At 35.4% G+C, this 26,580-nt stretch overlaps 2 protein-coding genes across 8 annotated transcripts; one reads left to right on the top strand and one right to left on the bottom strand.

Moving 5' to 3' along the window:
• Positions 1–348: 348 nt before the first annotated feature.
• On the top strand, positions 349–19,185 carry LOC130997226 (uncharacterized). The gene is given in 23 exon segments (XM_057922484.1): positions 349–1,241; positions 1,330–1,369; positions 1,371–1,444; positions 1,446–1,538; positions 2,737–2,798; positions 4,057–4,415; positions 4,417–4,562; positions 5,765–5,968; positions 7,211–7,463; positions 7,731–7,965; positions 8,106–8,275; positions 8,384–8,905; positions 8,907–8,936; positions 9,198–9,358; positions 10,644–10,860; positions 10,958–11,149; positions 12,184–12,300; positions 14,266–14,508; positions 15,178–15,352; positions 16,503–16,699; positions 16,866–17,017; positions 17,843–18,107; positions 18,649–19,185. Coding segments are annotated over 23 exon segments (4,962 nt in total). The 5' UTR covers positions 349–435; the 3' UTR covers positions 18,898–19,185.
• A 1,720-nt stretch (positions 19,186–20,905) lies between these two features.
• Positions 20,906–25,461, bottom strand: LOC130997224 (uncharacterized protein At2g29880-like). 7 transcript variants are annotated; one of them, XM_057922482.1, is made up of 6 exons: positions 25,069–25,439; positions 24,645–24,723; positions 23,500–24,020; positions 23,201–23,426; positions 22,116–23,117; positions 20,906–21,592 (listed from the first exon to the last, which is right to left on the bottom strand). In XM_057922482.1, exons 5-6 carry the CDS (start codon positions 22,536–22,538, stop codon positions 21,041–21,043), a joined length of 975 nt encoding a protein of 324 aa, XP_057778465.1. In that variant the 5' UTR covers positions 22,539–23,117; positions 23,201–23,426; positions 23,500–24,020; positions 24,645–24,723; positions 25,069–25,439; the 3' UTR covers positions 20,906–21,040. The 7 variants fall into 7 exon arrangements, with proteins under 7 accessions (XP_057778465.1, XP_057778466.1, XP_057778462.1 ...); XM_057922477.1 differs by lacking the exon at positions 20,906–21,592 and having other exon boundaries at positions 22,518–23,117; positions 25,069–25,450; XM_057922478.1 differs by lacking the exon at positions 20,906–21,592 and having other exon boundaries at positions 22,518–23,117; positions 24,645–24,716; positions 25,069–25,450.
• Between the last annotated feature and the right edge of the window lie 1,119 nt (positions 25,462–26,580).

Here is a 26,580-nt window from a genome sequence, read left to right as displayed (position 1 = left end):
TAGCATCAAAAGGAAATTACCCAAATTAAAAATGGAACTGAAATCACCTTTTTTTTTTTTAAAAGGAAATGAAAATTTTGAGAATTTGATTTTAGTATTGGGTACCACAACCGACACAGCCACCGTCGACTGTCGTAGCGAAAGTAAAAGAAGAGATTTGATTCCTCCCACAAATATTACCCAAATTAACGAACTCTTCATAAATTCTAGGTTTCACTCAAACAACCCTTTCTTCCACACACACAGTTTGTGCATGTATATCATGAATTCCTGAATGCTCACACCATGTACTTATTAAAAAGAGTAGAAAATTGGATACTTGTTGGAATTCATTACTAAACTGAATTGCTTGTTCCACGCATCGCATTATTAAAGCTGCTGTTTTTATGTTGTTGAGTTAGTGATAGAGTGTTTTTTCTTTTTGGCTGTGTAGTCATGGGTAGGAGGAAGCAAATTCGGCCACGTAGAACTGGGAGAACGGTAGAAGGGCTGACATCTGAATCAGAATTCAACAAAGATGGCGTTGCACATCACGGAAAAGATGGATTGGTCGCAGTTGAAGAACCGTTTTTTGTCGAAATTGATAAGTCTAGTTGGGTTTGTGAGGAGCATTATGATATCTCTGAAATTGTTCTGAGGAATTTGACGGTGAGTGAGGAGTTTTGCGGCTACAACTTGTCTGAGGAGTTTTACAGTGATTCTAGTTGCTTCTTGAGGTTCAAATTGAGCAATGTGAATGAGCATCTCGTTCGTATGAAATTAGGTAATTGGCCGGTTTTGCCGGAGAGTGATATATGCCTGCAGTTCGTTATGAAATGCTCGGTTGAGGAAGCGGAGAGGGATGTGGTAATGGTGTCTGGAACTGTTGATGGGAGTGATGAAGGAGTTACTGGGCTTGTGCATTTGGCTAGTTTGAGATACTTGACTGTTAGGCCCATTTCAGGAATCAAGTTTTTGAAGGGCATGTCATCTGTATCTATCCGGGTTGAGATTCTAGGGAGTGTGTTTGATGAGTGTGAATCCCTCCTTGATAATACAAGGCAGCTTTGGAAGAAAAGTATGATGAATGTTATGGCGTGGCTGCGACCAGAAGTTATGACTTCGGAAGCTAGATATGGATATAATGGTTTTACAAATGTGGAAGTTGATGAACTTCTTGTTGCTGATGATGATCCTTATGCATCAAGACAACAAATGAAGTTTGAAGTCTCCAGCTTTTATGAAGCTATTAAGCCATCAAAGTAAGTAGTTATTGATAGTTGGACTTTCTTTTATGATGGTTTTAGTACATCTCTTCTGAAGTTGACCTGATTCATTTTCTTGCGACAGGGACTTACCAATGCTGGAGGATCACCTTCCAGACTTGCTTCCCTGAACTACGACCATACCAGCGTCGTGCAGCTTATTGGATGGTCAAGAGAGAAAAAGGTGATTTTGAGCATTTAGGGTGGCAACGAAAGAAGTCAGATTATTACTCCTCTATGTATGCCTGTAAATTTGATCGACACATCTAGAAGAATTTATTACAATCCTTTTAGGTATGTTCCTCAGTTCCTCAAAGAACTTCATTTTCTGTTTTGATGCCAACAATAACAAAACCTCTTGATTTCGAATTTTGGGTAACTGGTTTAGTATTACTCTGAAAGTTTTGTCTCAGTTATCTGGTCTGTATAATATATATAACACAGGACTTGACTTGCCACAATTATTACGTTCTGCTAAATTGTTTGCATGTGATTATTGTTATTATTGTTATTATTATTATTATTAATTATTAATTTGCTGAGACTTAGTAACTAATTGGGTGTGATTTGGGGGGGGGGGGGGTGGAGGACTTGATGCTACATGCTACATTCTTGTAGTCTGAATCAATCTGCTTCTCAAATATCATACCACTTACAGACCTTGTTCATGTGGCTTTTGTGTACTCAATACTCTAAAAATGAATATCCTTATAGAAACATCTAGAAGGAATCAGTGCATAGTAACATCTATATTCAGAACTGAAAGTTCTACTCTACTTTGCAACCTTGATTGTGCAAATCTTATTCGAACCTGACTACGTCATCAATGTGTATGATTCATGGAACACATTTTGACAACTGGATTTGATCCTTTTAGATTCATATTTCAAGCCATTTTTTCAAAACTAAACAAGTAAGATGTTTTAAAACTAACGCAGAAAGGCAGTTAAACTGAGAAAATTGGCTTACTGTTCATAATCATTGATATGTGAATGCTTAGATAAGTTATAATCATTACTTTAAACTGATGAAACAAATCATTGCAATTGAGATTGAGAAACATGGTATCTAAATTCAGTTAAATGCTTCATTTCTGAATATGTCGTATTTATGATATAAATTGAGTTAAATTTAGATTAAAACTTTCAATTGGGGAAGAAGCTGGATTAGAAATTGGGTTCGTTGCAATATAATTCTAAATGTGGTTTTTGAACCATGGACCTCGGTATAGAGTTAAGTATGATTTTGTTTATACAGTATGTCAATTGTCCTGAAAAGACTCATTTGAAGAATTGTAAAGTCGGTAATTTGGCAACCATTTTGTGCAAAAGTGTAAATTTAGTGGTTTGTGTTTTTCCAATCTTTGTAATAACAAAATGCCATAGACTTTAAGGTTTTTAAAACGTTTGATGCATGCGATCTCTATGTTTACCTTTCTTTTTCGTGCTAATGTACCTCGCGAGTAATGAATGAGAGCTGCTATATTATGCAGTGGAAACATTTCATTACACGCTACCTGCTCGGCATCATATGTTTCTGGTGGGATTCTCGCTGGTATGTTAACATTCTAAAATTGTATAGTCACAAATGAGCTAATACTTATTTACTTCAGTCATGGTCTTTTTTCTTTCTTTTTTTTTTTTGTTTTCTGCGAATCTTTAGGTTTTGCAATAGGAATACAAGCATGCACCTAAAGAATCATACCTATAACTTTGATGAGTTGTCTTTTTGTAAAAAGTTCCCTCTGTACATCCAGAATTTAAATCCTTTTGCAATTCTCCTTCTCTACAGAATCATATTCTTTTTCTTCATTTTCATAATCGGAAGGTTCCTGTACCCAGGTATCTGTAAGTCTTTTCATGGATGGTGCTTTCTACATGCTTCTCTTTTTCCTAATTGGGGCATCTTGTATAGAAAGCAGTCTGAATATGCACCTTTTTATTTTTTATTTTTTATTTTTTTGTACTGCACATTCTCATTGTTTATGGCACAGATTGATGATAGATTTGGGCTTATTTAGTTATATTAGATCTTTATGTTTAGTTAACAGTCTGTTTTTGACAAACCCTTCAGGATCATTATAAAAAAGGGTCGGCTTATTTTTTTTTTTTGGTGGAGGGGTGAGGGTTGTTGTACCAAATTTTGTTGGTTTCTTTGCCTTGAAAAGAAGTTCTTAGACGAGGTTTAGGATAAGGTTAAGGGTTGATTGGTGGGCATCAAGCTTATTTTAAAGAGCTTATAAGCTCTTGGAGCTTATAAGATGTTTTAAGAGCTTATAAGATGTAGTTTCTTAAGATCTTATAAGTTGTCAAAGTGTTTGAATAATTGAGCTTATAAGCTAGAAAGAGAATTTTGAGTTAGAGAGAGAAAATCGAAAAGAGATGAAATTAGAATGATATATAATGAAAATAAAAAATCATAGTTGAGTTATTTTTGTAAAATGAGTATTGCTTATTAGAAAATGAGAAAATAAGTTGGGGCAGAGGAACTTATTTTTTGGGGAGCTTTTACACCTTATAAGCTCTTTAGTAGCTTATTTTGCCAAACACTTTGAAGGAGCTTATAAGCTCCTAAACAGCTTATAAGCTCAGCCAAACACCCTCTAGTGATTATAGGTATGTTAATAGGGTGGTTCTCAATATTCAACTCATGAACAGTTTCCCCTCTTCTAATGCAATTTTTATGTTTATAATTAAAAAAGAATTAAACTCTTTAACTAGCATTTTAGTGTTCAATTTAAAAGATGTACATTTGATGGAAAATAAGAATGACTAATGGGTCTGCGGTCGTTGTTGCTAATCCCAAAATATAGATGAGATGGGCCTTGGGAAAACTATTGAGGTGCTCTCTTGTATTTTCGCTCACCGGATGCCATCATCTGAAGCTGCTCCTAGTTCTGATAATCAAATGCAAGTTGAAAGATCTCAAAATTGTAACTTGAAAAGACTTAAAAGGGAGCGGGTCGAGTGCTTATGCGGTGCTGTTACCGAGAGCTACAAGTATAAAGGCATGTGGGTGCAGTGTGACCTTTGTGATGCCTGGCAACATGCAGATTGTGTAGGGTATTCAGTTAAAAGAAAAAATTCAAAATCTCCGGGAGCTGATGGAGGAGCGGAATGTGAGGAGGTCTCAATTGGAAACTCAAGGAAGAGTAGGAAAAGAAAGAAGGAATGCTGAAGTAGTTGAGATGGATGAAGAGCACATATGTCAGACATGCTCTTCCCTGATGCAGGCCATAGAATCTCCAATTGCTGCAGGTGCAACTCTTATCGTTTGTCCAACTCCAATATTGCTCCAGTGGCATGCTGAAATTCTTCGGTAACTGTTTTGTTCTTTTGCCCATGCATGTATTTGAAGTTTGTGTAATATAACTGCAATTTGTGGGATTATAACATAATGATGTGTGTTTACATCACACGTTTGTTCTGAAAATGATGTGTTTTACCTTAACTTAATTTGTTGAAACACTCAAACACTCTTTACAAGATGTATCAAAGAGTAGTTATTCATATTAATTTTTAGTTGCTCTTGGTGCATAGGATGGGACATTCTCTCGTGTTGAAAAGCTGCTTAATGTTTTCCTGTCCGGCTTTTCCTCGGATATGGTTTATGAAAAACGTCTTTATTTCTATGTTTATCATCCAGTGTTTTGAGCAGTTTTTGTGCTTTCTTCCAGATAAAATCTATTTATTAATTTATTAGTCAAAACTAACTAAGACATTGCACTGTGTGTTGATTCTGCATTTTATTTGTGACTCAATTTGAAGAATTCATCATACATTCCTAATTAAAAAAGACTTGTTTTTAATCTTGTCTTTCTCACTCTCTAATTTATATTTATATTCATTCAAGTATGCTAAATGTGTGTTTTTTGGGCCTCTTTAACCTTGCTCAACATTTAGCTTTGACATGTTGTTTTGAGTTTTTCCATCATAATATTGCTTTAAATTTAGGTGAGTGCTTTTAAAGACACTTAGTTTAATCTACACTGACTGGAATATATACTCCACAACAGAATGTGATTTGATTGAACTATGGCCTTTTACCCTTGCTAGAATCAAGAGTATCCCATACACTGAGATTGCCTGAATTATTACTCTAATAATTACTGAAAAACTTAAATTATTATTGCTCAGTCTGTCTGCTATACCAAAAATCTCCTTGGAGCCTGGTCTTCTTCAAAAGGTAATACTATGTGTTGAAAGATTGGGCATGTCATTTTACTCTGCAAAGAATCTGAGTCAGATGAAGATGTTCTGTCATAATATAAGCCATAAATTTCTCAATATTACCTTATTCCTAATCAATTATAGAATGGTTCTATGATCGAATCACTTCAGCTGTAGATGGAATACATGTCTTCCTCTTTGACGTTCATGGAGTTTTAGGATGGTGTATTACTTTTACTCAGCTGTAACATAACTTTATTTTTCTTCGAACAATTGACTGATAATTTGATTTTATTTTGCTTTCTCTTTGTTGCTTATGTTCTATTTTGTTGTCTTCCATTGCCTGAACAGACATACAAATCCTGGATCTTTGAGAATATGCATCTATGGAGGAGTTAAGCAGACTTCTTTCTCCAATGAACCTGTTATTGGTATAGGTGAACTTCTTAGCGCTGACATTGTCTTGACAACTTATGATGTTCTAAAAGAGGATTTGCCGCATGATTCTGAGAGACATGAAGGGGACCGACGCTTTATGAGATACAAGAAGAGGTAATTTCTGGCACAACATGAAGTAGTATTCTCTAGGTAGATTGGACGTTAAAAGGCCTAGCTTCTGCGTCCACCACCTATAAAAATATGCTCCGAGCAGTTCATTAACTTGAGCTGCATAATAAATCAGTTGTCTGGAAGTGACATTGTGAATCTTACGTTGAATATCTTATAGGATGATATTTCAGTTGCTCTTATTTGCCATTTCGGAGGACATTCGGTTCCCATATCTTCACTGAGAGTTTTCTTCATCTAGTCACATAATTCTTGTAGATTTTTTTACTGCATTTGTGCTTGTGTTTTCACATGATAGTCGTGTCCCACTTCTTTCTTTGTTCTTGCTGCTTACTTTTCTTAGCATTATTGAATGTACATTGTTTCAATGAATAGAATATCTAAAAGACCATATCAAATGACGTCGGTCTTGCATTCTGCTAACGCTACATGTACGTTAATGCAAATGTTCAAAAGATAAAGCCATCCGTTCACACCCCTTATTTCCAGATAAGATGTGAAAGTGGAGTGGTGCTCTGATGACATGATTACATGTTAGAGGCAATTATCTGATAAAATTTTAGCAATGTAACATGATTTCACATTTTCTGCTAGCAGAACTGTTAAAGACAATCATCTTTGTTTCCATAACTCTTGTGAGCACCATAGCTGAGGCATTGCCTAGTCAACCATAGATAATTATTTTTTAATTAAAAAGAAAAATATATAAAAAACACTCTTCTATGGTATCATATCAACATTTGAGAGTTTGTCTTAGAAATAAACTTCCTAGTAAATAAATAAGAGATGCTCTCGTCAGTTCCAAAATGTATAAATCCCAGTTGACCAGCCTGAATGACCTATTAGGATTGATGATATCATCTTGTGGCTTAAAGCTTTTATTGATTGTGACGGCTTTCCTTCTCAGAATCTCAGTACATCCTAGCCTCGGAAAAATATATTTTCTAGTACTCGTATATTTGCAAGAGCGTGCTATTAATCTTTTGCTTTTGGTAGATAATCCACCATCCAAGGTTCCACCTTGGCCTTCAATATCTTCTCTCTTCCTATTATTATTATTTTTTTATCTAAGGGCCCAATATTAATTGTTATCTCTCTCTCTCTTGCTTGCCCGCTCGCTCTTTTAGTTTTTAGTACGACCTGCATTTTCTTTTCTCTATTTAAGATTCTCTGGCATTGGCATCGCGATTTTGTTGGTTACATTATTTGCTGGGTTTCTTTCGCAGATACCCAGTTAGTTCCAACTCTTCTAACCAGAGTTTTATGGTGGAGAATATGTTTGGATGAAGCTCAAATGGTGGAGGGCAATGCTGCTGCAGCAACAGAGCTGGCATTGCGTCTACATGCAAAACATCGTTGGTGTATAACAGGGACTCCCATACAACGGAAACTTGACGATCTATATGGGCTTTTGAGATTCCTTGGATCAAGTCCTTTTGATGTTCTCCGATGGTGGACTGATGTTATTTCTAATCCATATGAGGTATGAAACACAATATGATAATGACTCTTCTCAATGAAAATTGTTGATATGCTTGACAGTAATGCTTTTCACAAGTGGCAACACACTATTGGCACACCTTACTAAAAATTACTTTTAGATATCAAGCGTATGGATTTTTTTTTTATCACATTAGTAATGCACATTTTTGTTTGATGTGTGGGCCTTGTATTGTGCTTGTTTGTGAATATCTCATGGTGATTGTTGTTGCCAAATTTTGTGATTTATAGTTTTGTTCTTATATTGCAGATGGGAGATGCTGGAGCTATAGCTTTCACCCACAGCTTCTTCAAACAACTCATGTGGAGGTCCTCGAAAGTGCATGTTTGGGATGAATTACAACTTCCTCCTCAGGAGGAATGTGTCTCTTGGCTCTCTTTCTCACCAATTGAAGAGCATTTCTACCAGAGGCAACATGAAACTTGTGTGGATGATGCCCGTGAAGTTGTTGAAAGCTTCAAGGATGATGTTGGAAAGAAAACAAGTAAGTAATTCTCTTGTAGATTATGTTATATGAATGAAGACTTGTGAAGCATTAGGTTGTGAAGTAAACTTTAGTTCTTCACATATTTTCCCACCCTTTCTAGTTTCAACCAACTCGATTCTAATGATATTCCTGTCCAGATTCCATGTCATCTGATGCTTCAGTTGAACGTTATATCACCAATGTGGAAGCTTCCAAGCTGTTTAACTCACTCCTAAAGCTTCGTCAAGCTTGCTGTCATCCTCAAGTCGGAAGTTCAGGTCTACGCTCTTTGCAGAAGTCTCCCATGACCATGGAAGAGATACTGTCGGTGGGTTTAATATGAGCACAAATTATCGTTTTATCTAAGGGCCCCTGCCTTATTACTATTTACTTTTAGTCTATTAGTTCTTTTCTTTTTCCTTTTTTTTCCCCACAGGTTCTTATTGGAAAGACAAAGGTAGAAGGTGAGGAAGCCCTCAGGAAACTAGTTGTTGCATTGAATGGACTTGCCGGCATATCGATGATCAAGAAAGATTTTCCTCAAGCTGTATTATTGTATAAAGAGGCGCTGGATTTAGTTAAAGAGCACTGTGACGATTTCCGCTTGGATCCTCTGTTGAATATTCACATTCATTATAACCTTGCTGAAGCATTACCGCTCACTGATAATAGCTCACAGGAGAAGTCTGTTTCACAAAACTGTGAGAAAGTACTAAAACCTGGTGTTGAAGAGAAAGATAAGGATATTACTGAAATGGAAGAAACGAGTAGATGTAATCCCAGTTTGGGAGTAGTATCTGATGATTTACTTAATGTTCCATCAAGCTTATTGAGAAATGGTGAAACAAATCCTGAAATTCAGCCTCATGTATCACTACATATCCAACGGTTGAGAATAGCGTGCGAGGATCTAAAACATAAATTCTTGTCATTATTTACTTCGAAGTTAACGCTAGCTACAACAAGAGTTCAAGCGGTCATATGAACAGGTCTGTATTCAAGATATCTTATTTCTACAAGCTGATATTAAACAAATTTCATTCTGGGAACTTTGAGGCAGGGGCAGCCATTGTTGTGCAGCGGTGGGTCGGGATGGGTGGGTGGGTGGTGGTGTATTGTTGTATATCTCATCGATGATGGCTTGGTGCATTTCCATTTCCTATTATATTTTGGTCACCATATGTGATATCACGTGCTGTGTACCATTCATTTTTCTCCTTGCTGACTATCCTTTTCCCTATCTGCTGAAGGTCTGTGAAGCTTTTACAAAAAGGAAACATCAGCATGCCACCTGGTGGCTAGATGCCTTGCATCACATTGAACAAAATAAGGATTTATCTAGTATGCTGATCCAGAAAATAGGAGAAGCGCTTTCTGGGAATTTGAACAAGAAATCAAGGATTCCAGCCTGGTTAGTGATGGTTCCTCTTCCTGGTTGGTTCTACATACTTTCTCTATAGCCTATTTAACCAAGAAATTTTTGTTGCTCGGGATACTAGATTAGCTGGAACAATGTTTACCATGAATAGGTAGTTTTCTTCAGGTTGTTAAGAATTTTAAATTAAGCAGGTTGCACTGACATACATCTGTGCTTGTCTTTTTGAGATTATTAATCAAGTGGTTGGATTCTTCCATTGAAGCAAGATTCTAGCTCTGCTTAAAGTAGAAAATGGAGATTTTGTTGCAAAATCCAGGCATAGAACTGCCATTGTCTGTGGCATAGAAAATTTCAATGTATTAGGAGTCATTAGAATGACTAGGATCTTACAAGAGTTGCTGCTCTGGAACCTAGAATGTGACCTGGCATGAGATAAAGGAAGTTGCCATAATTTTTAATTAGAGCTCATCGCTCAAGTAGTTGCTGAACAGGCTTTAAGTGATATTGATGTGACGGGTGGGAATCCAATAATTATAATATTAATAAAATGTTAGTTGACATTCCACATTTGCATCTCTCTTTTCTTTTTTTAATAATAATCAGCTGCCTTTCTCCCTCAAATGAAGAATTTATTGGAAGAACATACAAAAATACTGAAGCTAATTTTGATGACACCTTCCCTTAATTCCCAGTTTCAGCTTTGGCTTGTGATTTGGTAACCTTTGCAAAAGTGAGTTTGGTTTCACCCCACCTTATAGTTTTTGTCACTGAATAGCATTGGCTGTGTGCGCACCCTCGCGGGCAAGTGGTTGTTCTACCCCATAGTTTCAATTAACAACTGATACACTTATTGGAAGTCACATAGCAGGAACACCTTAGATAAAACAAGGAATAAAATACAACCAAATAAAGAAATTAACGGGGCATATAGAAGTACATTCAAATAGAATACTGAATACTCCAAGAACTTGGAACATAAATTCATGCATCTATAGTTGAAAGTTAAACTCCTCTAGCATTAGTATGAATTAATTGTTTTATCAGAAGTTTGTTTTGGGTAGATAGCTTATCCACTAGTTGAATAACAGTGCTTGCATGCAACTAGAGAACATGTCAAAATTTGCATTTTCTAATTTCAGTTTTGCCTTCCGATTGCATTTGGAGTTGAAAAAATTTCTCCATTTGAACATGTGCGAGTATTTACGTGAAAAACAAAATTTGCTAGTGGTCTTTCATAAACTGGAGATAAACCAAGAGTTTCCTAACTCTGATACAGGTTGAATTCATATCACTAATATCCATATTGTGTTTCCAACAGCTTCCACAGCATAACAACTCTAAAATATTACATCCAAACTGGTTTGGATGCATTGGAAGAGTCAAGAAAGACTTTACTTGATAGACTCTTGGAAATTGACCAAACAATGGAAAATCCAAGAGAAGAGGACATTGCACGGGTGAGATACTGTAAGAAGTGCAATTCTAACTTTGATGGTCCTGCATGCACACATTGCGAGTTGGATGAAATATTTCAGGTCTGTAATTTGAATAACTTGCCTCATTTCACTAAAATATTATGGCATGCATTGCCTTGTTACTTATTTCATAATTTCATATAATTGCTTCTATCAGGTTTATGAAGCTAGGCTTTTCCGCCTTAACAAAAGTAATAACGGGGAGGTGATTACATCTGTAGAAGAGGCAGTGAATATGCAAAAAAAGCAATCTGCTCTAAATCAGTTCTACTGGAACTTGTCACGAGAAGACAGGAGTTCTGATTACCAAGATAATGGAAAGAAAAGGGAAATGATGGAGAAAGTGACGGTTCGTTGTTGCATTACTTAGTTTGTCAAATTTTTGTCTGACATTAAATATATGATATATGAAAAATAAATGCCTTTCAAAAAGACTCACGTGAATCCTTTTCCTATTATGTAGTCTTAGCTCCTTTCTGTCCCTTGCGGTAGCTAAGTAAACCTCACTTGTTGAAGCACTGTTGCGTGCTAAGTGCTTGGGTTGGAAATTTTTGTAAGAAATAAGGCCAAAAATTCATTCAAACTCGATTGGAATTCTTGGACTACTACTCTGTCTTCATAAATGAAACAGCTCCAACTTCACTTCGTAATGAACGGTGGTGCAGCTTGTTAAAAAAACTACACTTTTTTGTAAGAAATAAGGCCAAAAATTCACTCAGACTCAATTGAAATTCTCGGACTACTCTATGGTTATAAATGAAACAGCTCCAACTTCACTTCATTAGGTGGTTCAGCTTTTTAGAAAAGTTACACTTTGTCCTCTAGAATATTCTAGACTTCTAGTGGAATATTTACAATGGAGAGTTGTAGAACCTGTTCAAGAATCTCTCTACACAAATCTTAGGAAGTTCTATCTACTAGTGGGCAATGAATTTGGCTCGAGTACTTGGGCTGCTATGGGGCATTGGACTAGGCTAAGTGCATGACATGGTGGTTGCTGAGTGTGGAAGGGGTTTCAAGGTAAAAGAAACAATATCACTACTCTCTGCAGAAAAGGTTTTCTAATCTCCTTTTTGTTTTTGAAAAGAACATTACACCAATTACTCCTCTGGTGTCCTGTTTTTCTTGTCTTTTCTTACAATCACATTAGTTGAGAAATGATCAATTGTAAGAAAGCACCGGTATATACTCATGATACCACCTTTTTCTGACATCTTTCAGATTTGTTACAATTTATGTATGTAGGCACAGGCCATGAGTCGCATCATATATTGATATATTGCTTCACTGATGGTTTACATGGATGCCATGATTTTGATTCAAGTACTATATCAGCATGGAGACAACTCTTCCATTAAATTCGTCATAATTTTTTTCTTGCAGGTCTCTAAGTCACCTTCCGATACGGAGATTGCACTGACAATAATTAGAAACAACTCCAGGGGATTCTTAGAAAGAGACAACATTTCAGCAGCCAGAAAGCAGCTTGATCTTCTTGAAGTATGTCATGCGTACCTCAGTTGTCTATTTAATCTGCATGATATAAACCATGATTAAGGGTGGTAGGACTGTATGATATACCTTACTAAATTTTTCATACCTTAAATCATACCTTTACCTTCGGTTGGAAGAAATCTCATACCTTTACCTCCTTAAATAATTACGGTATGAAGAATATGCAATACCTTTACAGTACACTTGTTTCGGTATACTGCACTTTCCTGGTATACCAAAGTAATTGGTAATACCGAAATTGTCAATTTTATACCGAAATTGTAGTATTCTCGATTTAGAAGATCTAATTGAAGTTTGGGATGTTGTGAGTTTGTGTGTGCATCTCTCTGTGTGTATAGTGTGTGTTCGTGAAGAAGAAAGGTATTGCATACAAGAGAGAATGTATATATAGGTAAATAGAAGTGGTGGGGAAAAAGAAAAAAAGCTGATTCTTTATTACTCCCTCCGTCCCTGAAAAAGTGAAAATTGTGACTTTGTTACTATATTGGTATGTCCCTGAAAATTATGACTTTTCTTTATTTGGAAATGACCCCACCAACTTCCCCACTTCAATATTTACAAAAAAGTGTGGGACCCAATCTCCACTTAAACACAATTATCACACTTTTTCTTAAATTTGTGCCATCTCCATTGGGTCACAATTTTAGGGACAGAGGGAGTATAATTTTGATAATAGTCCTAAAAGGGGACGGCACGAGTTTTAATGAAAATGGTTTAGTTTATTGTGAGTGAAAAAGGGGTCCACTTAGAAGGTAGTGCTAATAATGATAATTAATTTTATTGTGAGTGGAGAATAGAGCCCCCCATGTGATAAATAGTTTTCAAAAATAGAAAGAGATTAATTCTTGTGGACATCCCAAAATGGCAAAAAGGGACTAATTTTTGTGGACGGATGGAGTATTATTTATGAATATATTTATCCTTTGCAAATTAATGAAAGGTTATTTCAGTAAGTTTGTTGCTTAATCTTGATTTTAAACTTGTTTACCAAACAACCCTTCTATACTATTTACTCCCTTCGTCCCACTTATCTTGACACATTTGCTTTGGGCACGTAGATTAAGAATAAGTTGTTAAGAGTGTAAAGTGGGTAGGGACTACTTATTTAATGTGTATAGAGAAGGTAGGGACCACATACTATTTTTGAAAAGTGCCATTATAAATGGGACAAACTAAAAATGAAAGTGTGCCAAGATAAGTGGGACGGAGGGATTATATTTTATATCTCTTCTACCATACACATGAATACAATACCGATCTTACTTTATCTACAATCCATATCTTAGGTTTTATCTATATTGGCTTATCCTAACACGGCTACCATACATACCCTAAAGGTATATACCGATATGTACCGGTATATACAGAAAATTGCGGTATTTGATGGTATATACCGAAATACAGTATGTACCATAATATCGATAAATATCGTTGATGCGGTATATATAGGTAAACCGGTACATACCTTGTTCTGGTATATACCGGTACATACCTTGTTCTGGTATGTACCAGTATATACCTTTGGTATATACCTTTATTGCGGTATTTATTGATTTTTTCGGTATATAATGCAGTAACGGTGTACACCGGTATATGAAAATCCTATACCTTTATCTTACCAAAATCTTCGGTACGGTATTATACCTCACCGAAAAGTTTGGTATTTTTCCGATACGGTAAGGACAATATACCGGGTTTTCGGTATATCTCCTCAGCCATACCCATGCTATAGTTGAAAATTCTTCACTCAGCTTTGATGTTTGGAGAGCTTTATCTAGATATTGCTGCATGTTCTTAAACTACCATCCCTTTGTGATGGTGGCATTTCTCTCGCATAATGCACACAATATGAACTTTATTTGGATGCATATTAATATGCTTTGTCTTATCATGGTTAGGAAACTCATATGGTTTTCTCTCTCAAAACTTTCTTTTCATCTGCCTTCTCAGTTACTACGCAAAGAGTATGCCCTAGCAAGGTCTTTGGCTGTCTCTCAGGCACATGTTTTGCGTGCTCATGATGAAATAAAGATGGCTACCTCAAGGTTGCGCCTTAGAGAAAATGAGGATGATAAATCTATTGAGGCTTTAACTCTAGAAGAGCTGGATACAGCAAGTGTTGAAAATTCTGGTGAAAAATTTCTAGCTATGGATTCATTGTCGCGTATAAAAGGACAGCTTAGGTATTTAAAGGTACCTACGAAGCCTTGTTTTCTGGCAGCATATTCAGTTGTAGTTTTTTCTCCTAGTTCCTACTTTGATAATCAACTTCCTAAAACAAACTGTTGTGTTTATGATTTCCTTATTAACATATCGATGCTATCCAAAATTGAGTCTAAAGCATCATATAGTGAACAACACAAGTTCAAATTATAATTTTATGGTTTAGAGGACTGCAGAAAGATTTTACAGGTTATCTTCCAGTAAAAGTTCCTTCAAATTATTTCGATGGTGAGAGCACTGATACTTCGGTAGATTATCCAATCCAGGAAGTACCTAGTGCAATTTCTGCATGCTACATGTCCTACTAGAGTTGGATATTCCTCTATATTTGGAGTCTCTACCTTCAGGAGTTCTGTTAATAACCGATGTTTCAAAAATTGATTGCTGGATTAGTTCAAGTGGTAACAGAAGAATAGTTCGATTATGAGTCATTGTGCAATGAGTTGGTGACTTTGATTATGCAGATTAATGATTCTAATGGTGTGTGACGATTTATAACCATGAGCATCGGAGCAAAAACATATACTTGATATAGCTGTCACATTTACCATAAGCAAACATATGCCAAACTCATTGTGCCATATTGGAGTTCTTATTGATAGAAAGCTGATATGTATACATTTGCTATTTGCTTGATAGGGTTTGGTACAATCTACGCAGAGCATCAAACCAGAATGCTTTAATGCTTCAACTGTAGCTGAAGTCATAATACCTTCAGAAAATGGATTCACTAGAGAGTCGTGCCCAGTTTGTCAAGAGCAGCTTGGTAGTCAGAAAATGGTTTTTCAATGTGGTCATGTCACTTGTTGTAAATGTAAGTCTGCATCAACCATATTCCTCTTCGGTTGCGTAAACATTGTTCAAGCAAGAATGATGCTTGCCTTTTCTCATCTTCATAAACTTTATATAGAAGAGCTAGAATAGTAAGTATTTTATGATCGGCATATATAGATAGTTAAATCAAGTATAAGTCTCAATCAGCTCTTTTTCTCTGTTCACAAAAATTCTGCATGATAAGAATGTCCTTGTCAAGTATTACTCTCTTTTTTCATAATCTGGGACATGTTTATAACAGGAAGCACTCTAACTATCTCATGACAAATAAATGAGTTCAATGCAGCTACTCATAAGCGTGTGCCAAAACTAAAGCAGCAGTAGTGCTGAGTTTCTTAGCACTAAAGAAAATTGAAGAACTGAAGGAATGTAAGACCTAATAGTATGTAATACTACAAGTGGAACTTTACTATCAATAGACAACCATTTGTTATACTGCTCCAGTCATGAAAATATGTATGCTGTGCAGTTCTGTAGGAATAGCAGACTTGTTAACTCTTAAATTAGTTTTCTGATATATATTAGTATTACGGGGACTCACAGTAAAAGGGTTTGAAAAATGACATTGAACTGAAAAGCGGATGTAATTAGACTTCATCTAATTGCATGTGCTTGTGTTGGAACCAGGGACTGCATGGCCCAAGTACCATTAGATCCCAAATCATATACAAACTCATATCCTAAAACAAGTTAAAACGTTTTCCTAAATATCAAGATCTTTTTCACATGACTGAGGATAAATACTTTGCTGATAGCCAAGTGCAGCACAAGTGGAATAAGTTAAACGGTATAAGATTTAGTATGGGTGGAAGTACTGGTTCTTAGTAGATTTTTGCATTTTACATTAGTTTATAGTTAGCTCACATTATTTCTCATTTTTCATTGGGAGAACTTGTTTTTCTCATTATAATCTTCCTCGAACATAATTGACTGCTAAGGTATGAGTACATTTTCTGATGTGAAAATTCTGGATGTGAAGTAATTGTTTAAGAATAATGTGGGACTCTCTGGTACAGGAAAGAGAAAAATAACACTGAAAAGATTGTTGGTTGGTTGAGAAAGATTGCATTCTGATTATACAACCGTTGTTGGTGCACCTTATAATGATGATAATATTAAATTCATCCCAGGTTTATTTGTGATGACGGAGAGAAGGCTGATTTCACCTGGAAAATTTCATCATGGTGATAGGGTAATATGCCCAACATGCCGGCGTGCCACTGATTTTGGAAATATTGCATTTGCTGATGATAGACAGGATGTAAAACGTCAAACTTATGACAAAGCTGAAGCTTCTATGACTGTCCAAGGTTCATACAGTACAAAGGTAAATGTCATTTATAACCACCTTGATTGATATCAAACATGCCTGTCAAGCTTGTGCTTGATTTGGCCTTGTAGTTGCAAAATTTGTTTGGCTTTCTATTTTGTTCTGTTTGGTAATTTCTTTCAAATTTGTTTTTTGCCTGGCAATGCACCACTGTCTTTCGAAGATTGAAGCAGTGACAAGGAGAATTTTATGGATCAGCTCTACTGATCCCTGGGCAAAGTTCCTTGTTTTTTCCAGTTGGAATGACGTCCTTGATGTGTTACAGCATGCCTTTGCTGCCAACAACATAAGCTTTGTCAGGATGAAAGGAGGAAGGTAGATGCTTCTCCATGTGCTTTTTTGGTCAAAGCTGTTTTTGGCAATTCAAGCTATTTGATACTACGCACCTGATTTGTCATTTGGTAAACCTATAGTCCGGTCGTATTTAATCTTTGTTTTTTTTTGGGGTATCTTTTGCATGGCTAAAATTGCATTAAGTGAATAAGAGTTTTATCACATCAATTTCGTGTCTGATATGCAGTGTGTCAAGTAATTGCTAATGAGCAATGCAAGTCATATTAGAGGATCTAGTCAACATTAAATGCACATTGATGCTTGATTTCAGAACAAAGCATCTTAACTTATTATGGTTTGTGTTGCCTAATACAGAAGTATCTAACTAATCTTTATAATATTTATATTTCTTTTCTATTGACAAGTCATTTAAAAATCATATCTGTCAATTTCATCTCTATAATGCATATAATTCGTTTGGAACACAAGTGAAAATCCCATAATTGATTTCTAGAATGTCTTGTAATTCTCATACATGAGTATCAAGTTCCCATGGGGATGCTCGACATGAAAATGTCACTTTTTTCGGTATCTCATTTAGTGTCTCCCTATCTTGGCAAGAAATTTGGTTTTAATTGAATAAATTGGTATTAGTTGGACTAAAAACATAAGAAACAATTCATATTGGATTTTTGATATATATGGCAGCTTGGAAAATCCTAAAGAAATTTAGATAAAGTTCTTATCTCATGTCCAAGATGATGATTTCTTAAAGTTTATAAAATGTGTATAAAAGCAAGAAAATCACTTGATTATGGTTCACTTGATTACTTTCTCATTTTAATTTATCTTGGTATGACTCTCTAGGAAATCACAAATTGCTGTCAGAAACTTCACGGGACAGAAGAGCAAAGCTATAGAAAGCAATAAGGAGGCTGGAGATAATACAGATACCAAATCCCCCAAAGTGCTACTGCTCTTAATCCAACATGGAGCGAACGGGCTGAATCTTTTGGAAGCTCAGCATGTAATTCTGGTAGAGCCGCTGCTGAATCCAGCAGCTGAAGCACAAGCAGTTGGTAGAGTACACCGGATCGGACAGGAGCATAAAACACTCGTGCATCGTTTTATCGTATGTATTATCTGCTCTTATACTCGATAATTACAAAAGACATGCCTATTTGCTCTATTGCTGGTCCTTGTGGTGTCGCTTTGTGTAACATTATCTCAATTATACTCATGGGGAGATCTCTATCTGATTGCTTCAAACTGCGAGTGCTTATAATATATTTCATGAGTGGACAAATTATCTCCTCGTGTTTGCCAATGGCCCCAGGATTTTGATACAATACTCGCATAGCTGCTTGTGCTTGATATGAAACTGAAAGTGAACCTCCTGTCAAACTTAGACCCTTCTTTAGGTTAAGTTAATTATTGGCAAGGCTATATTATGTGGTATTAGGGTTTTCTTCTTTGCCTCTGAATTCTCATTTTTGTCTATATGAAGACAGAATTGCAGAAAGCAGAATGCCATTCAATATTTAATTTGTGCAGTTGATGAACTTCTTGTGGATATGATATTAGAAAAAATCTACTCCATAAAATATCTGTTGTCAATTTTCTGAAAGAGATTCTCTATGTGCATCTAACCCTTCTTGTTTACTTATGGACAGGTTAAAGACACTGTCGAGGAAAGCATATATAAATTAAATAAGAGCAGGAATACGAGTTCGTTTATCAGTGGGAATCGAAGGAACCAAGATCAGCCTTGTTTGACACTCAAGGACGTGGAGTCCCTGTTCAGAGTAGCACCCGCTGCTAAAAAAGAAGATCGGACGCCGTCTGGAAGCTTGAGTGATCTTCCAGCTTCAGTTGCTGCTGCCATTGCTGCCGAAAGAAGATTAATGGAGGCAGAAAGATAGCAGCTGTGATTTATACAGGTATTCAATCCCAATTGTTCAGATCACCTGTGTAGATAACAAAGATATGATGCCAGACAGTGCTAAGTTTAGTGTGTAAATATGGTAGACATATATGGATTTTTAACATATTGTAGGAAAGGTCATATTAATGTTAGAATAGACTTAGTCGTAACTGTAGATTTGTACAAATACATGATAACATACTTTAGCTATATAGCGCCCGTTTTAATATAAATGTAAAACGTTAATGATTATTCAAGATTTCGTCATGAAAAATATTTCTTGGAAGATCTTGGACAATTAATGGTTACCCACCAAAAATATTTGATGAACTATTCTTTGTTTTTTACATGTTTGTTTTCAGAATTGCTATTAGGGAATTCCTTTTCACTCATTCTTGTTTTTTCATTTCCATAGAAATAGTAATCTTTGTTAGAATTACGGATTGATTTATTTTACTTAAAGCGATGTTTATTTTTATCGTATGTATTTATGTTACACAACATAAATTCCTAATTTATTTATTGTTGTGACCATAATCGTAGTATAAAAATCAAGACAAGAGAATTAAGATTATGGATAATAATTCAATATTAAGTTCGTGATGAATTTATTTAAAGTATGTGATCTTTAATTAAAGCATCACCGGTTTCAAAATAAAAATAAAAATTAAAGCATCACCAATGCGACCCCCAAGAACTTCTGAATGTGACCGTTTGATCTGGACTATCGATGTATAGACGTAGGGTGATGCTATTCATAGTTTTCAATTCATTTTCATTCACTGTAATCTTCTATATAAAATAATAATAAGAAAATAAAATTTATTATTTTACATTATAGTCCATAGCTCCTGAACTAAATGCGATTTTTCCTAATTAAATTTTTTTACTTTTGTATAATCCTCGACCACATGCAAATGCAACTCAACAATATAAATTATTCTTAACTATTTTTATAGCCAAATAAAATTCTAAATTTTATATAGCCTCCAACCATATAATGCAATCGAACTTTGCAAGAGCTTGACTTTCATATATAATGCAATGAGATTAGTTTGGCACCAAGTTATGACAGACAAGCAAATTACATATATACAGCAAGGCAAGCAATAAGTTCAGTGAGTGAGGAGATGCATGCTTGTAAGAATGTGCAAGAGAAAATATACCGAAGTACAACATTGCTATAGATAAAAGCAATAGTAATACACAATGTTTTTTGCCTTGAGATTACCTCAATATATGATACCAGTTGTTGGGGTATGACTATACTGACAGATTCTCGTCTAAGTTACTTGAGGTTGACAGATGGAATCAGCATAAAAGATATTTAAGACCTAACCTCAAGGGAGATGATTGGTATGATGGAATGGAATAAGGGTGGAATGGAATGAGGTTAGGAATGGAATGAAGGGGGGAAAGGAATGGCAAACCTTGATCATTCCTATGCTTGGTATACATAAGGAAAACAAGAGGAATGGAATTGTAATTCCTTGTTTGATTCCATTCCTATGATTGGTAGCTAAAAATAAAGTCTTTGAATGGAATGAAATTATTTTATTTTACTAAATTACCCTTTACATCATAATAGATCAAATTTGTATTATTTTTTGTGTTATGTTTGTAGATACCTAAAAATTATGCAAATTTAAAATTATGCAAATTTTCCTCTCTCTCTCTCTCTCTCTCTCTCTCTCTCTCTCTCTCTCTCTCTCTCTCGAAAGTATCATTATCTACATGTATGTTTAAATTATAACCCTTGCTCCTAAACAAACTTTTCTTGATGTAATGCCTCAAACATATTCCTAGATGAATTAGAAGTGAACTTGCGATTTTTTAACATTAAATCACACTTCTAATCCTAGATAAATACATATAAAAATCAATAGAAAATACATATAAAAATCAGTAGCTAAATTAGAAGTGTGATTTTTTAAAACTTACGAACATAGGAGATACATATAAAAGTCAGTAGCTAAATTGATATAATCAAAATCACTAGCAAGGAATTAACCACTTCAAAATAGTTTAACATTAACGACAATGTAAGTCATTCTCAATCATAATATCCATCTAGCATACGAGTAAATTAATCTCCAAACTACCAAGTATAAAAGATGATAACAATGCATATAAAAAACTACTCAAACTTCACCATTTAATATAGCTCTAACCAACTGCTCTTTATTTTCTTCTTCCATGCTGAAAAATACATCAATCAACTCGGGATGACTTGCAATATGACATACTGCTTTGATGGCTTCCCCAACAGTGAGATTCGGGATCTTTTTTATCTCAGAATTTATCTTCTTTCTTTTTTCAGAAATTTCAGCATCAACACCAATAGCTTTACTAAAAAGTTGACTAGCTTTGGCAATTTCACTTGCAATAACTGAAGCCGCTTCTTTTATATCTGCTGTCATTGGCTCACCAACTTTTCTCTTCTTCTTTTGATGGCTAGTTCCTTCACTTCTTGTAGAGTGCATAGAAGAAAACGAAAAGGAAGTATCTGAATCTTCACCTATATCAATACTATCCTCTTCATTAGTGTTGAACTTCTCTCTTTGTATCTCTTCCATTATATCAGTTGGATTTTCAGCATTACTCCCTGTTGCACGATCTTTTCCAAAAATAATAACCAAATCATCGTAAAAAGGGAACATCTTGTTTCTCCAAGCTGAATGAGAAGGGTGACTCTACAAAATAAGGATAAAAAAGAAATACATATAAGTAAGCATGAAAACTCATGTAATGACCCAACAGAAAATGCAACTGATAAATCCAGCAAGTTGGCAATATCTGACTTATCAAGGTAAATGAAATTCAGAAGGCAGTTCATAGGAATTGACATATTAATCTGGCAGTAATATCAGATTCAAACCTTTCCTATTTTCCAAGTGCATGTTTCTCAACTCCAACATACTAGTTAATATCTTTCCTTTGTTAAAACATAAAATCTGAAGGTTAAATTTCATATAGACATAATAGTGAGGATAATTAAATGAGTGAATTATGGTATGGGAAATGGGTACAGCGTGTTGCAATGTGGAGTCATTTCATGTAAAAGTAAAGTCGCGAGAATCAGAGAATGAGAACTACAAGAGGGGAAAAAGTGCAGTAGCTGGTGAAACAGTTGGTCAAATTTTTCATACTAATTCCTCAACCTAAATTCAATACCAAAGAAATATGACAGTAAAGAAACTTGCAACTTTTCAATACCTGAATATAAGCATCCCACACATCCTTTTCAGCAGTAACACATTTCTTATCAGCGTCGTATCCAAAACCACTTGTATTGTTGCCATTCACCATGTCATAAACAATGTGGAAATCTTTCTTTAATGTCTTGATTCTCGATTCAATATGAGGCTTGGCCTTCAAACCAGAGTTAGGTAAAGAAACTTGCAACTTTTCCTCAATGAAAGATAAATAGCCGGGTTTGAATCCATTGTCAGCCTTATATGCTCCAATGTTCACCATATCAAGAAGTGCCTCAACAAGTTTAGAATCTTCAAAATGATTCCATTTTCGTTTATTTCTACCCGGACCTCTTGCATCTTGACTTTGAAAATCCATTCTTTTCAAGACGACCATATAACAAACAAAATATATATAGTCAGGTGCAAAAATCAGCATATTCATAGAGTGCTCAACTTAAGATTCAAAATATTAACAGACCTTAACCATTACAATTAAGAAACAACAGCTAATAAATATATTAAAAGTTGAACATTCTAAATCAAAACTCTACACTTTATCTACTATTTCTTTGTGATCTCCAAGTATTGAACATGTTAACAGCAAGATTTTTCCTAAAATTCATCCATTCATTAGAGGGTTCAACAGAAGTAATGGATTCTCCATCATCATCTTCATTGTGGTCTTCTCCTTCAAGTGGGATCTCATCCTCATCATCCATTTGATAGCCACCCATTTCATTCTTTATAAAATTATGAAGTACACAACATGTGAGGATGATCCGATTGTGAAACTTTATTGGATAGAATGAAGGACTTCTAAGGATACCCCAACGGTTCTTTAATAAGCCAAACACTCTTTCTATCACATTTCTAGCTGAAGAATGCTTCATATTAAATAATTCTTCAGCAGTTGTAGGTTGGTGTCTATCACTCCAATCATTCAAATGGTATCTTTGACCTCGAAATGGTGCAAGAAATCCTTCACCATTTGTGTATCCAGCATCCACCAAATAATATGAACCTTATCAATCATAGTCATGTGTTAGTTTTGATTATTTTTTGCAGAATGCTTTTACATTTTTTAAAGTGTAATCATAATCTTACCACGAGGAACGACTAAACCATTTCTCCTAGTGATTGCATCTCTTAACACTCTCCCATCAGCCGCTGATCCTTCCCATCCAGATAAAACATAGATAAACTGCATATCCGGGGAGCATACTCCTAACACATTGGTAGCAATTTCATTTTTTCGTGTTCGATATCTAGGCTTGTCTTCTCTAGGGACACGAACCTTGATATGGGTACCATCTAGTGCTCCTAAGCACCCCTACCAAAATTCATTATATAAGTATATTGATTTTACATATAAGCTAATTTAGAAATTAAAAGTAAATGCATACCTTAAACCATTTCCATCTCTCGTCTGTACAACCATCAAGTATTGGTTCGGGTTTTTTAAGCAACTCTCCTTGAAGTGAAATTATAGAGTTTATCACTTGTCTAAAATTTCTAGAAATTGTTTCCCCAGAACGCTCAAAATTAACTCCTATTGTTCTTTGCTTTTGGTGATGAGCTAAAATATGTAAAGTTATAGCAACTTGTTCATCAACCAACATATTTTTGGTACGACGTACTATACCAGTGGCTTCAAGTCTTGAGCATAAACGAACAAATGTTCGCCTGTTCATCCTAGTAATACTTTTGCATACACTATCACTAACATAGATAATCTTATTCATATATTTTCTTCTCTCAAAAAAATTATATTGATATCTATCTCTTAAGCTAATTCGTCTGGCATGATTTTCTAGGTGCTTGAAAACAATCCAAAACCAATTAACCAATTGCATTATGCTCAACCATAATGAGCACATTGCAATATATCTCTTTCTCCTCAGCGATACATTTAATCTTGCCATCGCTGCAAACAAATTAAGAAACCATCACTAATCTCAAAACTAAGATCAAAATTATTTTAACTATAACTATAGGCAGACTCAGGATGCCACCATTAAAGCCAAGCAAAACTCACCCCCCCCCCCCCATAAATCACATCCTGCCATCACATCACCCCCTACCCTCCCACCACCCCAAGCAAATCCAACCCCATCAAAACACTTCTGCAATAAAACAGCAAAATATATGCTACTAAAACAGCAATCTTTATCTTGACATCAATAAATATATGGTACTAAAACAGCAAAATATAGTGCTAGTCATTCTTAGTACCCCCATCATTAATGCTACTGCTACATGCTTACATTCATGAAACAGAAAGAGATACAGATACACATATACAAAATCTCTAGATACACATGTCCAGAAACAAAGTATACTAAAAATCTCAGTGCACCCACTGAATTCCCATAACCCTTTAATTAATTTTACAGGAATAATTAAATTCTAACAGCAAATTTTAACAGGAATAATTAGGAGTACAATTTTACACTGAATTGTAAACAGATAAAGAATTCTTCTCCTCTGCCTCAATCTAGATATATAATGAATATTGGAGGGGGAGAGAGGGGAGAGAGAGAGTATATACCTGCCAACTAAGAAATCTGGAATTATAGACTGCACAACGATCGGTCGTCACTCTAAAGCGCCACAGCTTGCCCTGAACGCTAACACAAAATTTCGAAGAAAATTAGGGCACCATATCTCATAAGCTCACTACCAGGATTCATACCTAACTTCAAACACATAAAATCGTTCATATTTTATACGAACATGAGGAAGATAAAAACAAATTGAGATTGTCGTGGGCAGTGAAATCTAATTTCAGAAGCCACAAATGTAAATTGGTTTCAGCTAGTTTAAGAAACAAAGTTCCAAAAGCCACAAATGTAAATCTAATATAGACATCAATCGGTACACAAACGAATTTCACTTCTTTTATTTCCTCATCAATCCCAGATTTCAAATAGAAAATACAAAAATTCACCGTAAGGTTCAAAAGAAATTCTAACCTATGCAGCAACGACAAGGGGATCCAAAGAGAAGACGATGATGGAGGCGGAAGTGAGAGAAATGGACGATAGTGAGAGAAGAGTGTCTGAGTTTACAATCCCTAGCAAGAGATAGTGAGAGAAGGGAAGAGTGTCTGCGTTTACAATTGCTAGCAAGAGATAGGGAGAGAAGGGGTAATTTTGTCAAAACCTAAATTTAGGGGAATTAAAATTGGAATGGAATGGGTAATACCATGTTGGAGGGGAAGAATGGTGATTCCCATGTGTATGGGAATGGTGATTCCCTTGAGAATGGTGATTCCTAAATGAAAGTTATACCAATCAAAGGAATGGAATGGAGGTAGGAATCACCATTCCATTCCTACCCCCATTCCATCATACCAATCATGTCCTAGCAGTCATTGAACCTTTTGTATTGATGGATCAAAGACCTTGATCTGTTGACATCCTTTGTTTGTGTGGTCTTGATACCATTTTCACCATTCACATTCTGGAAGGAACTGTGTTTGTGTCGAGCATTTTCTCTACTTAGACCAGCTTTGAGTTGAGCTTTGGCAATCTCTGTTTCGTGATAGATGTCACGGTATTTGTCAACAAGCTTGTTCTGACTTTTCTCCTTGTCGCTACTGATCTTGTAGTACAGCTTGATCTTGTACTTCAATTCAGAGTTTGCTTCCATGAGCTCTTTGATTTCATCAATATGGCTGTCTTAGTTTGTTGAACTTTTCATTCGGATAGTCAATCTCATGTTGAGCTTGATTGAGTAGATTGAGCGTGTCCTCAAGATCTATATTGATTTGCTCAATCTTCTCATTTTAGGGATAATTCTCCCTAAGTCTGCTTCCTGTTCAGAGACAATAACAGTTTTAGATTTAAACTTAAAATCTTAAACTGAAGTTCGGATGTTACCTCTGGCTCATTTAGTCTGTGATCAAGATCAGTGAAGTTGCTGTCTTGATTACTGATTCATTTGTCATTGGCTTTGTTGGTAAAGAGGTTGTTGCCTTCATCATCTGAGCTTGATAATTCATCGGTAGCCTTGCTGATCCTCAAGGGTTACAATTTTCTTAATGGAAACTCTTGTATTTTTTGAGTTTCAATTTCATCTTCTCAAATCGCTTGACCATGAGAGTGTATATCTTTGTCTGCGTCTCAGCAAGTTCCTAGTACGACAGTTTATTCATAAAGCTTTCAGCTTCCTATTTAGCGTTTATGTCGGATATCGTTTGAGCTTTCTCTTCAGTTGATGAACTTTTGATTGAGTGTTTCTGATCATCATTCACCTAGAGGAGGTTTTATTTTCTGCATGGCAACAATGAATTCATGATCACAGTTTATGCACTAATGGATGAATGAGAAATCTTTTGTAAAGGAAATTTTCAAGAAGACTTTGAGTGCAAAATCAATTTTATGATGAAAAAGTTTGAACTCTAGTTTTGAAAAGTTTTTGTTAGATCAGTTTTGAAAATACCTAAAACTCAGAAGCAGTGGTCTTTAGAATCTCTGTTATGA

Source organism: Salvia miltiorrhiza, chromosome 8 (assembly GCF_028751815.1).
Source record: "Salvia miltiorrhiza cultivar Shanhuang (shh) chromosome 8, IMPLAD_Smil_shh, whole genome shotgun sequence".
Classification (NCBI taxonomy): Eukaryota; Viridiplantae; Streptophyta; class Magnoliopsida; order Lamiales; family Lamiaceae; genus Salvia; species Salvia miltiorrhiza.
This window is presented reverse-complemented; position numbering and strand designations above follow the sequence as displayed.

Bases quoted from the DNA above. Each gene is read 5' to 3' on its own strand.
- LOC130997224 (XM_057922477.1), bottom strand. From the start codon at position 24,018: ATGGCAAGATTAAATGTATCGCTGAGGAGAAAGAGATATATTGCAATG. The intron at 23,427-23,499 runs GTATGCATTTAC...GAATTTTGGTAG, and splicing joins AGAGATGGAAATGGTTTAAG to GGGTGCTTAGGAGCACTAGA. The intron at 23,118-23,200 runs GTAAGATTATGA...ATGATTGATAAG, and splicing joins TGGTTTAGTCGTTCCTCGTG to GTTCATATTATTTGGTGGAT.